The 13627-nt window shown below is 45.0% G+C and overlaps 1 protein-coding gene across 1 annotated transcript; it reads left to right on the top strand.

The window, feature by feature from the left end:
- Nucleotides 1-1208: 1208 nt before the first annotated feature.
- Nucleotides 1209-13247, top strand: LOC139929261 (uncharacterized). The gene is given in 18 exon segments (XM_078287645.1): nucleotides 1209-3251; nucleotides 4055-4265; nucleotides 4771-4954; nucleotides 5049-5153; nucleotides 5798-5913; nucleotides 6039-6166; nucleotides 6522-6575; nucleotides 7049-7149; nucleotides 7404-7532; nucleotides 7706-7804; nucleotides 7886-7953; nucleotides 8621-8751; nucleotides 8867-9096; nucleotides 9318-9386; nucleotides 11680-11887; nucleotides 12108-12206; nucleotides 12411-12599; nucleotides 12996-13247. Coding segments are annotated over 18 exon segments (4416 nt in total).
- The last annotated feature ends 380 nt before the right edge of the window (nucleotides 13248-13627 follow it).

Raw genomic sequence — 13627 nt, 5'->3', positions numbered from 1 at the left:
TTATACTACTGTATCACCCAGTTAGGCCAATGGTTGGCAACAAGGAGCGCCCTTTAAACCACGCGCCCCCAGGTCGGTGAGATTTGCTGCCTTCAAGTGCTCCTCGTAAACTCCTTCTTCCGTTCCGGACTCAAGTGGTTTTGGTCGCAAACAATTAGAAATAAATTACCCTGTTACTATAGGAGTGCAGTGTTGGCAGTTGTTTTATTTTAGAACTCAAGAAGCGGCACAGAGCTATACGTCGTGCTGCGGTGGCACAGTGAAGACACAACACACAGCAGACATGCTAATTACTTGACATAGAATGCCAAACAGTAGCATATAATAACAAATTACATCAATTTGACCATCAGTGGCTTCCATGCTCTCCGCTCCATAAATGCCTCATGTTGGCAACCCGTTATGATAGAAAATGCCCATTTCCTCAGTCATATTTACACGTTGTTGGGTCGTTCACGTGTGCTTTGTGATATTTCCGACAGCGCCTGAAGGCAGCGATTGTCCAGGAGCGCCCATTGCTGCTGGAAGCAAGTTCATTGTAAATAGCTGCGTCAAGTAAATGGCCTCTGTAACAAGTTTTGGAAACGATTTGCAGTCTTGATGGAGGGAACAATTGCTAACCTTCCAATGACCAGTGAGTGTGCGCAGTCTATTTGACCAGCAGTTTGTTAATTTGAATATTATTAGCTGCAAATGAAATGTGGAGACACGCGCTCATGGGTAGGCCTAGCTGGTTGTCTCAGATATAGTTTACATGGACGGTGCGCAGGGTTTTGGCAGTTAATCCCCAATGAATGTCATGTTCTTTTCAACTGTGTTACCTTGTTTCAAATGCCTCTTCCAGGAGACGGTTTGGTTGTGGTGATGGTGAATAATCAGAAGACTGCATGGAGACTGTGAGGTTTACAGACCAAGAACCTGCTTGAAATTGGCTTTAGTGTTTGTTGCTGTGTCACCTGCTGTCACCCAACAAATGCAGTAATCTCTTCACATTCAGCACCAGCCCTACATATATCTCCAGCATATTGCTTGCCTTATCGCCAGCATTCCGCTGTACCAGCAAATTCTCAAAGTTAAGCCCTGATATATTCCACATCTACCCCTGCTCAACACTGGCCCAGGTGCTTTCGTTGACAGTAAATTTCTCACCACGAGGGTACTTCCTCAGCTCCTCTGTTTTCCACTCCCCCGAGAACCTCCATTCCCAGATGATGCGGACGGACGGCAAAGGCCGGAGCGCCTCCCCTCACAGGATAACCTACAAGTCCGACTTCCACGCCATCAAATGCTCCTTTGACACCGGGACCACTCGACAACCAGGGACCAAAGCTGCTGTCCAGCAGTCTGCTGTACCCCCGACTAAGTTGACGTCCAGCCTGTCAGATCCCATAATGTCCCACACCAGCAGCACAGGGAGCAGAGGGAGGGTCCTCAGCACCAGGGGGACCAAGATCAGAGACAACATCTTCCTCCAGATGGACAGCCAGCAGCTAAAACAAGATGGCGGACCGCCACCGACCTCTGGCTCCACGCCCCTCGTGTCTCCCCAACCTCCTCGCCTGCAGCTCCAACCCTCACCTTTCCTTGACCCCAAACGTTCCCACCTCAGTTCCTCCTCTGCCCTGAGCAGCGTAGCCAGCATTTCCAGCGTAGAATCCTCTCTGCTAGAGAAACCGCCCAAGTCGGAGGAGATAGTCGAGATAGACAGAGCCGCTCTAGCTCAGAAGTTCTCCGTGACCCGGAAGTTGTTTGAGACCAAGGTGATGGAGGTTGGTGGAGGGCAAGGTGCTAAAGTTATTGCTGTCAGGGGATGCAAGGGGATGGCGGATGGGAGAGGAGAAGGGGAAGAGGGCAGGGGAGGAGTCAGCCAGTTGGAGAAAGAAGAGGAGGCAAAGACAGGACAGCATAGAGAGGAGGATGGCGTAGATGAGGTGAAATCCTCAAACTTACCCGTCGTAAACATTTCCTCACCAAACACAGAGCCTCCCGCACCCACCTCACTGGCAAGCCACCCAAAATCCCTTCCCTCAATGCAACACCATCAGCCTCCATCTCCTAATCCCATAGCTGATGCCTCATCTAGAGTAGAAGAGCCTGAATGCCTTGTAGATTCTCCTGCATCAGACGCCTCCAGGCAAGCATCCAACACACAAGCTCTGTCCTACCTTGATGCTCAAACAGCGACATCCCACAGAGAGGAAGGAGCGGCGGGAGGAGAAACCCCTGAACCCTGCTTGACCCCCGAGGAGCCGGTGAGGGCAGAACTAGTAGACGTGAAGAACGAGTCGTCGGAGAGCGACGAGAACGAGGAAGAAGGGCAGAGGAAGACGGAAACTGGAGACGGGACAAGGAGGGAAAAGTATAGGGAAGAAATGGTGGCAGAGGGCCTAGTGGACGACGTGTTTGAAGAAACCAGTGTGGAAACGTCACCGGGATGTGAAACGCTTGTAGACCCTCGTATAGTGGAACGCAGAATGGAACCAGAAGAAGATAGGCCAGTTGCTCCCTCAGAAGAATACCGAAAGGAGTTATCTGCCAGCATGCCATCCAAAAGCGAGACTAAAGATGACGGGGAAGCAGGAAGAGACAAGTACCAGCAGGTGAATGAACACTGGGAGGGTGAAAGGGAGGGGCAGACAGATCAGAACAGACAGTTCAGTGCAGGGGCTGGAAAGTCCATAGAAGAGGGGGACAAGAGAGAGAAAAACACAGAGGTGGTGGTGAAGGAAAGGGCCGGAAAGGAAGAGAGAGGCAAGATGCTAGAGGAGGATGTTGACAAGGAAGAAAAGTTGCACAGGGAGGGAAAGGCAGAGGGGGGAGAGGAAGGTGGAGAGAGGGAATGCAGTGAAGGAAAGGAAAGGGTTGGAAAAGGGGAAGAAAGAAATGAGAAAGAAGCAGATGCAGCCTCTGAGCTGCCAGAGGAGCAAGCCAAAGTGGAAGTCAAACGAGAGAGGTGCAGAGGAGCTGCTGAGGGGAAAGGTGAGGTAGGAGGAGGAAGAGAGGACCAAACGGGATCCGCAGTTATCTGTGGGATTGAGAACAAGGCTTTTGTGTATGATCAGGAACGGGAATGCCAATCTCATCCTGAGGATTCAAAATCACAGGATCAGGAAAGCTCTCCGGATCCGGCAGAGCGGCTGTCGTTGGAATACGAAGAGATTCCCGGTGTTCCTGAACTGGCCGATCAGGGCGATGGCGAGGCAGCGGGATCTGGGAAGAGGAAGGTCAAGTTCACCACAGCACCAATCAAGGTGAGGAGATACAGGAACTCTTCAGACACTCAGCATCCTGTATTCACTTTACTGACAGCTGCGTGGTCACTGCTCTTTCAGTTTATTCATTTGAAGCAGCTCAACATAACAGCTCTGTACAGTTGGAAGATTTGTGTGACTGTCAGTTCCAGCTGGTGTTTGAATCCATATAAGAGAAGTGTTTAGCCCAAAGCCATGTTTCTGATCCATTAGGGGAGGAGCAAAGGCAAGATCCCACATGCTTCACTCTGCCAGTGTTTAGCTTAGAGTGGCGCTGATGCAACAGCACACTAAACATTCCTGTGTGTATATGTGTGTGTGTGTGTGTGTGTGTTAGTATGACATGACATGCATGACAAACTGTTGTGGTAGTGGTCACTTTAGCACTGGTAATTGTCAAGTTGACCAGTGGACTGTGTGTGTGTGTGTGTGTGTGTGTGTGTGTGTGTGTGTGGGTGGTATGGTTTTCTGCAACTCTCCCCATAATGATGCATATACCTAGCTCAAGTCTTAGTGAGAATGGCACCCATGCACACTCTCACACTCTCTCTCTCTCTCTCTCTCTCTCTCTCTCTGACTCTGTCGCACTCTCACTGAAAGATCTGCCAACATAAACAGTGTCTTGTTGTGTCAATAGCTGCAGATGGCTGTCTTTGCACTCTGCTGCTCTCCATGGCAATACACAGCAATACACATTTTTATAAGCAGTATTTACATCGGTGTTGATGCAAGTCGAGGCCGCTGCATTGATTTTGAACGTGTATTCATTGTCCACGCCTCCTCCCCCTCCTGCTGTCTCTCAGGTGTACAGCACCTACTCTAATGCCGATTACGACAGGCGCAACGACGATATTGACCCGGTGTCGGCCTCGGCTGAGTATGAGCTGGAGAAGAGAGTGGACAAGATGGATGTGTTCCCAGTGGAGATAGAAAAGGGTTGGTGTCTCCATCTGCTCTGTCCCTCTGTCTCTCTCTTCCTAAACTTCTTGTCTTGTCTCACCGTGTTCTGCGTTTGTTGCAGTCGGTCATAACTAGAGGTCTAATTCTTACATCCCGCATGCACAGAGATGTATTGGGTTAGTTATGTCTATTTGTTTGTGTTTTCACTGTAACCATCTGCCCAGATTCTGTTGCAACCGTTCAAGATGGAGCCGTAAAAACCAAAAACATTACACTCAGTGGGGCTGTACGTCAAAAAATAATCCATGACTTTGACATGGAAGGGCTTAGTGGGGGACGTTGCCGTCCTCTGACAGCCTTGTTACCCGCTCAGCGTGAAAAGACGCTGACCAGATCTTTAAAATACCCTGTGCATTATCACGATGATATTCTCTCCTTCTACTGTCACCTCTGAGTGATGAGTTTCACCTGAGAGCTGCTTCCATATCTAATCAGTGACTTATCAGTGACTCAGCTATGTGACTAGGGATGAGTCAACCCAGTTTGTCCTCAGCGTTTCCGCGCTGTACCTCTCACCAAGCTTTCTTTTATCTCCATGTTTCCTGACTAACAACGTCAGTTATATAAAGGTAAATTCTATCTTTAACAATCTCTATGATGACTCTGTTCTCCCTTCTTCCAGGAGATGAGGGTCTGGGCATCAGTATAATAGGGATGGGTGTGGGGGCCGACCAGGGCCTGGAGAAGCTGGGAATCTTCGTCAAGACCGTCACTGAAGGAGGAGCTACACAGAAGGATGGAAGGTAAGTGTTGACAGCGATCACTTGACTACTGGGGATTCAATAAGGCTAAAAAAAAAACCGAGACTCTATCTTTGTGTGTGTGTGTTTGCGGTAGGATTCAGGTGAATGACCAGATAGTGGAGGTGGACGGGGTGAGTTTGGTTGGAGTCTCCCAGCTGTTTGCAGCCACAGTCCTCAAGAATACATCAGGCCTGGTCAAGTGAGTTATAATGTTTCACTGCTAAGAGTGGAGGTTGAAGTGTGCATCAACCAAAATAGACTTGATTGGAGTGCTTAACCAAAAACACAAAAAAGTAGCACATCCAAAAATAAAAGTACAGGTAGAGTACACACTTTTTTTTATTGGCACACACACAATAATGCTGCTTTTTATATCTTTGTGTGTTCAAATGAAAAGTGAGTACTCTGCCATACTACTTTTATTTTTGGCTGTGCTACTTTTTCAATGCTGTTTGTTTTGTTTTTGTTTGGGTTTTTTTGCAGTAAGAGATTTGCTTTGTCTCTGACAGATAGCGGACTGTATTTCTATACATTGCTACTCCTTTGATGGTGGTGGAGAGTGGTCAGGGGTGTAAGGTCTTTCCCGTCAGTGATTTGGACACTGGGTATTATAAGGCATCTTTTTGCCTGAATGTTGATGTATCAGTTAAAAAAAAAAAAAAAAGATAAACAGAGAAGTGACAGGGTCAGAGTTATAAAAATTACATAAAAGAATGAAAGCTATTTAAAGATAGATCAGTGTTAGCGAGTTGAAAAGGAAAGTTGATTTTGCTTCACCGGATGCTGTTTTTTGAGATGTCTTTGTCCATGTTTGTTATTAGATGTTGTTCTCTTCTGCTGCAGGTTTCTGATTGGCCGAGAGAAGCAGGGGGTGGAGAGTGAGGTGGCACGGCTGATCAGTGAAAGCCTGGAAATGGACAAACCAACCAGAAAGGTGTGTTTCCTAAGAGGAGGGGAGTGTGAGTTCTGTTAAGGATTCTGTACGGTTTGATTAATCTGTTCTCTGTGTGTGTATATGTGTGTGTGTGTGTGTGTGTGTGTGTGTGTGTGTGTACATGACAGAGGGCAAGGGTAGGAGATGGAGGTGAGGACAATGATGGTGGCACGTCAGAGAAGAGCTCAGTGGAAGAGGAAGAAGAGGAGGAAGAAGAGGAGGATGTGTCTGTACTATCCAGTCTCGACAACTATCAGCTCTGCCTCAAATACCAGCAGGTACTTCAACGAGAATCCATCAAGATCCACAAACCAACTGTTTATAATAGGTGTGCAGCAACACTGGTGTTGGATATGAGGCCAGTACTGCACTAAATCGAGTATTGTATCAGAGAATTTCCCCAATACTAAAATCCAATAATAAGCAACTTTATTTTGGCTTTTCACACATTTTTCACAAGTCGTATATGGTAAAAATAATGGATTGGTAGTTGGTATCATCTGTTCCTTGTAGTTTAGCATTCAGAATCAGTATGAGCAGTGTAAAAGTGGTATTGGTGCATCCCTAGTATTTAACATGGTGTGTATATACCCAAATTATCTGTGTATTTTTGGTTTTCCACTCTCTTTATAGCTCCAGTCAAAACTACAAGGCAGAACAGCCCAACTTCACCAAGCTAGGGAAAAGGTAGGTCACTCTGCTGAGATTGAGATCTCTCTCACACACACACACACACACACACACACACACCAATACTGTACTCACTTCTTAATACACTACCTTTGCCTCCACGTTTAGAACAGTCTGACCCATTTAACTGTGTATGAAATGGCTCAGTGTGGAGTTATTAGGACACGGGCCTTGTTCCAACACTTCTTCACGTCAGCCCTCCTTTTCTGCCTTTCCCTTGAAGTAATCACTGCTGTGACATAACTGGGTTGGCGAAAGCTTCTCAGCGGAAAGTCTGGCTTTCTTCTATCCAACTGTGTTGGATCAGTGAATATTTCATTTGTTGTATCAAAAATATTTTATTCAAGAGGATTGGACAAGAATAGGGTGAGGCCACATAACTCTTCTCTTTCCCCAACTCCAGGAAAGGTTTTTGACATATATGACGGACATGCATGCATACATAAATAAATACATACTTTGTCCCCCAGTTAAAGGTATGGCGGGAGCATCAGGCCTGTTGGGAGAGCCAGAGGGCTGAGCTGGAGCAAAGAGCTGAGGATGGAGAAGAGAAAGCTGAGAAACTAGAGAAGTACTGTACTATAAGCTCTATGCACCGTGTCTGTTCCTGATCTTATCTTTTCTATAGCATAGATCATAGAATTTGATTTTGTCAGATATGATTGTTGGTCAAATTTCTCTGAGTAAACACAGATCTTGCACAGAGACTGGGTGGGAACCTAATGCATGCAAAAAGGATAATCGTGTTGATAATGATTAAGAAGATAATTATGAAGGTGATAATGATGGTTGAGAGGATGTTGATGACCCCCCTCTATCTATCAGGTACTGGCAAGAGGCCCAGACCCTGTGTAGGGTTGTGAGCCAGCGATTGGCTGATGCTCAGAGCCAATCGGAGAGCCTGGAGATTAAATACAGCAAGGCCAAGAGACTGGTCAGGGAATACCAGAACAGGTAATTATCAACTCTAGGTAACTCTCTGACTATGTGGAATATTACTCATAAATTACACCAAAACAAATAACTTAAAAAGTCAAATATGGGTTTTGAGTTGTGTGTGTGTGTGTGTGTGTGTGTGGGTTTGGAATTAAGCTTTTCAAATAACGCGCAGCGCTTTGTCCATGCAGAGAGGAGGAGAGGGAGAGGAGAGAAGCGGATCTGAGGAGAGAAATGGAGGAGCGAGATAAGAAACACAGAGAGACTGTGGAGAGACTGCAAATGCAGGTGAGAGGAGACTTCTCTCATTCCCACATGGATTTACTTCATTGAACCTGCCATTTCTCTGTGGTCACTGTTCCATGCTGTCCGTCACAGCTAGAGAGAAAAGAGCCAGTGCCTGAAAGAAAGAATCACTCTCTGGACACTTCAGTCACAGGTAGGCGGCTTCATTACACTTCCACAGATGGACAGTGTAACAGTTGTGATAGCAGTGTGAGAGTGCTGCCTTACTGTATGTCTGCTATAAGTCTCTCTATGACTGGCTGAATGTTTAGCTGCTGGCAAGTGAACATTTTATAACATACACTACCAGTCAAAAGTTTGGACACACACATTTTTCTTTATTTTTACTATTTTCCACATTTTAGAATAATAGTAGAGACATCAAATCTATGAAATGACACAAATTGAATTATGCAATGACCAAAAAAGTGTTAAACAAATCTTTATCTTATATTTTAGATTCTTTAAAGTAGCCGCCCTTTGCCTTGATGGAAAGGCAAAGGCTTTGGAAAGAAATTCATACATAGAGACACATTTATATTTGTCTAAGAAACATATTTCAAACATTTAAGCATAAGCTTTTAGATCAAAATGGCTTTAAGAGAATGAAAATCATAGTACATTCAATCAGGTGTGTCCAAACTTTTGACTGGTAGTGTATATCTATTTTTTTTTTTTTTCAAATTTTCATCTCTTAATATCTTATGCATTCAGAGAGAGAAGAAGAGAAAATTAACTAGTTTTTCTGACCTCTTGGAAAAATTACATTTTGCCACTGACCGAGAAAATGTTGTGTGTGTGTGTTTGTGTGTCAGGTCCAGACTGGTGTATTCCAGTTCCTGATACAGGCCGTCTAGACTCCAGCGCCCACAGAGCCAGAGCTCAGCTGGCCCAGAAAGCCAAGCGCCACCCACCCTCCCGGGACAAACTCCGAGAGAGCTTTAAAAGACAGGTCAGACGCAGACTTGAAAAACACACTGACACTCAATTGTGGTTTTTGAATGTGCAAACTGGTCGCGCACACACACACACACACACACACACACATATGCCCTCTCATCCTATAGGAGGATGAAGCTCAGAAACTGCAGGAGAACGCGTCATTGGCTGCTCCCACAGCGGGGCAGAGGGGCAGCAGAAGTGACAAGTCCAGTACCTCGTCTTTCTCAGTCTTCAGTGCCCAGACCAACGCCACCTCCGTCTTCACCCCGTCGATCCACATCACCGACGCGGTCTCTCCCTCACCCACCAAATCCTCGGCATCCAGAAAATCCAAAAGGAAATTCCCCGACTTCAGGTGCAGGGTCTCTATCTTCGGAATATCTCAGTATTTTTCACAGTAGCTGATGGATTCTACAGTTTATCAGCCACAAAGAACCTCTGGGTCTTTGTTGGTTACCTGCCAAAGAGGCTGTTGCAGTAGATAAATGTATCAGCCGCAGATTTGTCACCATTTGGCCGGTGGTACGTTCCACCCTGATGCTCCTCATGCCTATAATCTCTGTTCTAATCTCTTAGTGGCCTTCGGAAGTCTCTCGGCAGAAGGAGCAGAAGTGAGAAGAAGAGTAGAAGGTCCATGGATAACAGGTGTGATGATGTCACATATACACACAACCAAAACATTATGGGTTTCTTTCAAAGTTCAACAGTTAATGTGGATTTCCCCCGAGTTGTCAGTGACCTATAATTAATAAAAGGCTTACATACCTTTAATCCAATTTATTTATTGTACCTTAACTTATTATCTTATCTATTAAGATTATAATCGTATCTATTTTAAGTCACTGGTTTTTACCCTTCTGTTGTCTTACCTTGTATGAGTTTATCAATTCATTTTATCCTTGTCTTCTTTTAATTATAAAGCACTTTGGAACTGTGTTTTGAAAAGTGCTCTATAAATAATGTGTATTATTATTATTGGAAAAAAGGAAATGACTGGTTGCTCTATATTGTCAAGCTGGTATCAAAAATGTATCGGATGCTCTTGGAAAACGGGGGAAAAAAAGTGTGCTACAAACAGAAGGACAATCCAGGCACTCCAAATATAGAAATATAATCACGAGGAAGAAAAAATTCTTAAAAAGCCTTTATTGTAGTGGCTAAATCATTAAAAAAGCCAACATGTTTCGACCACTGTAGGTCTTCTTCAGGGCTTTAAACATAGACAACGCGGGTGTGGCCTCACCTATATAATAGCAATAGCCAATGGGAGGCAAGCACATGACCCGGATAATCACATAACAGGTGAAACAAATTGAAAATAATGAAAAAAATATATATATAATTAAACCGAATAACATGAGAATAGATTACACAGAAATATAACATGTGCATCATACACAGGGAATAGATACCCATATATGTTTTTCATAGGCTGTGAGAGAAAAGGAGAGCCTACACAGAGGAAAATTACAGAAAACATGTGAATTCTATATCCTCATTGAGACCAGGATACTGTAACACATCCAGTCGATGGATCCAAAAAGCTTCCCTTTGGTTAAGTTTCCGTATTCTGTCACCCCCCCTGACCAAAGGTTTAATGTGCTCAATGCCCTCTATGTGCAATAACGAATCATTAGCAAGTGTCTAGCCATGGGGTAATCGCCATTCCTAATTCTCATGGCATATTTATGCTCGGCGAGGCGATCCCTCAGGCGTCTTTTTGTACGACCTATGTAGAAAAAACCTTCCACACATGGACAAGACAGATGGTATATGACAAAAGTAGTGTTACAGTTAATGAACTCACTAAGTTTATAAGTTCTGTTTGTGCTAGCTTCAACAAAACATTTAGTTTGCACAACATTATCACAGTGAGGGCAATGCATACATTTGAAAGTGCCAACCGGTTTGGTCAACCAAGTACCTTTTTTATCTGCTGGAAGATATGAATGCATGAGTCTGTCCCTAAGAGTGGGGGCGCATTTAAAATAAATTATAGGGGGTTCAGGGAAAACTTTACTCAAAAGAGTGTCACTCTCAGTGATGGCCCAGTTGCTTTTAACGATCCGTTTGATTTGTTCCGCATGTGTACTATATGCGGTGACAAAAAATGGACGAGACTGACGTACAGGCTTGCGTCTGATGTTTTTTTGAAGAAGAGTATCCCGCTCAAGTGACTGCTCTGTCAAAAGCCTGCTTAATCACCCTGGGTTTGTAAGCTCTCTCTGAAAACCTATTGGACATGGCCTCAGCCTGTTCAACAAAATCAGTCTCACAATTACAAATACGCCGTAGGCGTTGGAATTGGCCATATGGGATGTTATCTTTGAGGTGGTGGGGATGAAAAGAATCCGCTCTAAGGATGGTGTTGTGCGAGGTACTCTTCCTTAAGAGAGTGGTATGCAACTGTCCCTCTGCCCCCTTAAAAATAGTTAAATCCAAAAAATTAATGCTGTGCTGAGAGTAGTCAATAGAAAGCCTAATATTGCGATTAATGGAGTTCAGATATTTATGAAAATCCAAAAGTTGAGTCTCACTGCCATCAAACACTGATTATATTTCTATATTTGGAGTGCCTGGATTGTCCTTCTGTTTGTATTATTATTATTATTATTATAGATTCCAATTGGTATAACCTTCACTGTGGTGCATATTTGAAATCATGGAGTGATGGAATCTAGGTTAAAAGAACATTTTCATGAATAAAGCCCAATGTCAGCAGTAAGCAATGAGAGTCTCTGCGTTGTGTTTAATGCATTTTAGCTGTTGTAAAATCACTGTAAAGCATGGACTGTTTACAGTGTCTTTTACAAAATGGCAGTAACACACCAGTGTACCAAAAAAAGAAGAGCGCTAACGACAAATCCCAAATGTGGTATTTACACACATTCGTACGCCGGCGCTCCTGACTGTACTCAAGCGTGTTGTTTCCCACCAGGGGCTCGTGCGGCGACCTGGTGGACGAGCCCACTGGAGTCTCTCCGTCCGGTTCGGTCACCTCCATGCCCTCCTGCCTGCCGTTCCCCTGGTTCGGAGAGCGAGGGAGGGAGAAGGAGGGGGAGGACAGGGAGAGAGGCAGGGAGAGGCTCCGGTCCGTGTCCAGCAGCAGCTTGCCCTACCTGACCACCACGGGTAGAAGAGATCAGGTGAGGGAAGACACACACACACACAGCATGCATCAAGTACTTGGAATGCCAAGTGATTTGAATTTGGCTCCTGCATGCCATCCCCCTTCTCTATCCCAACTTCCTGATCTAAATCCTGGTCTAGATATCTAATACAAGCATGCACATGCATTATAGTGCATAGGCATGTAAACAGGTGTGGTGTATGTAGGCAGCCTGGGTTTGTGTCTGTTGGTTCCAGAGTATTGGATCTCCAGTGGGCAGCTCCAGCATGGTGGGTCTTGTCTCTGATCACTCGCTCTCTGGACACTCACACACTTTCACCTTTTCCTCCACTGAGGTGAGTCTATCCCTCTCTTCCTCACTTTTGTCCTTCCTTCCTTCCCCATGGAGCGCTCTTTGCCAGCTCATCTTTCCTTTCCTTTCTCAAAGCCTAGTCTCTTCACTTCCATTTTTGCTTTCTCTCATTTTTTATTTCTCTCATTCTCCTTCTTTTCTCCTCCCTCTACTGCTCTCTTACGTATAAAATCTTGTGTCATGTCAGACCTTGGATGATGACCTGGTTCCCGCTCATAACAACAACCAATGGCAGAGTCGACCTCTCTTGGAGTGGACCAACCAGCAGGTGTGCCTGTGGCTGATTGGCATGAACATGGACCAATACACGGCCGAGTTCACTGCTAGAGGGGTGGACGGGACGCAGCTGCTCAACATGGACAGTGAGAAACTCAAGGTGAGCTGTTATTTTCAACAAAGTTTGTGGTTTGTCCCAAAAGACGCAAATGTGTCATGGCCTTTCCTCTGTCCCCTTTTAATATTTGAGTAGTTGCAAGAAGATGTTAAGGAAAACATGATAATTTACAGAATGCGGGATGAAAAAAATCTCAGAAAAAAATATGATCGATTCTTTTCTTTTTTTTCACATTTGATCATCTTGTTAAGTTGTTTTCTATTGTGAATTGTCATATCTTACAAGTGGTTTTGTGACAATATTTATAGCCTCTAGATTTCTAATAATTAATTGTGTAAGTGTAATAGCCTGAAAATGAGGTCGTGAACTCAACTGTCTACTTGCCCCATTCTCTCCTCCCTCTCTTCCTTTTCCCCCTCCCCTCCTCCCTCTCTCCAGGCTCTGGGGGTGAGCAGCCAGACTGACCGTTCCGCTCTGAAGAGGAGGCTGAAGGAGATGAAGAAAAGAGAGGAGAAAGAGCAGAGGGAGAGGGAGAAGAGACTGAAAGAGGAAAAGGAGAGGGAGAAGAGCGCGCTTGTGGAGCGGGAGAGTGAAGGGAAGGAGAGAGAGAGGAGGAGGATGATGGAAGAGAAGGCCGGGAAGGAGGCCGGGCGCGGCGGCCGAACAGTAAGAACTGAGTCGCTCTTATAAGAAACTGTTGCGGCGGCGTCAGAAGCACAAGCTCACATTTCAACCCGACACAGCCTCGTCGGATTTCTGTTTCAACCACATGAGCTTTCTATTTTATGTTGCCACCAGCATGAGAGTGTGTCTGCAGACACACACACACACACACATATACTTGGACCAATGATGTCTGGTTGGCTGATACAGACGACTAGACCTACTGCATACACATCTTTTATTATACACATCTTGGTAAGCCTTGTCATTTAGAGTGATTGGTTTAATTGATAGAAAGATCTTTGGACCAGAGTTTGACTCTCCAGCACCAAAGTTCACCCTCCCAGCAATTATATCTCCCACACAATTTCAGCTGTAAAGTGTATGACAATTTACAACTGTTTTAT

This window comes from Centroberyx gerrardi, chromosome 13 (genome assembly GCF_048128805.1).
Source record: "Centroberyx gerrardi isolate f3 chromosome 13, fCenGer3.hap1.cur.20231027, whole genome shotgun sequence".
Lineage (NCBI taxonomy): Eukaryota > Metazoa > Chordata > Actinopteri > Beryciformes > Berycidae > Centroberyx > Centroberyx gerrardi.
The sequence above is the reverse complement of the archived record's forward strand: the minus strand, read 5'-3'. Positions and strand labels throughout refer to the sequence as shown.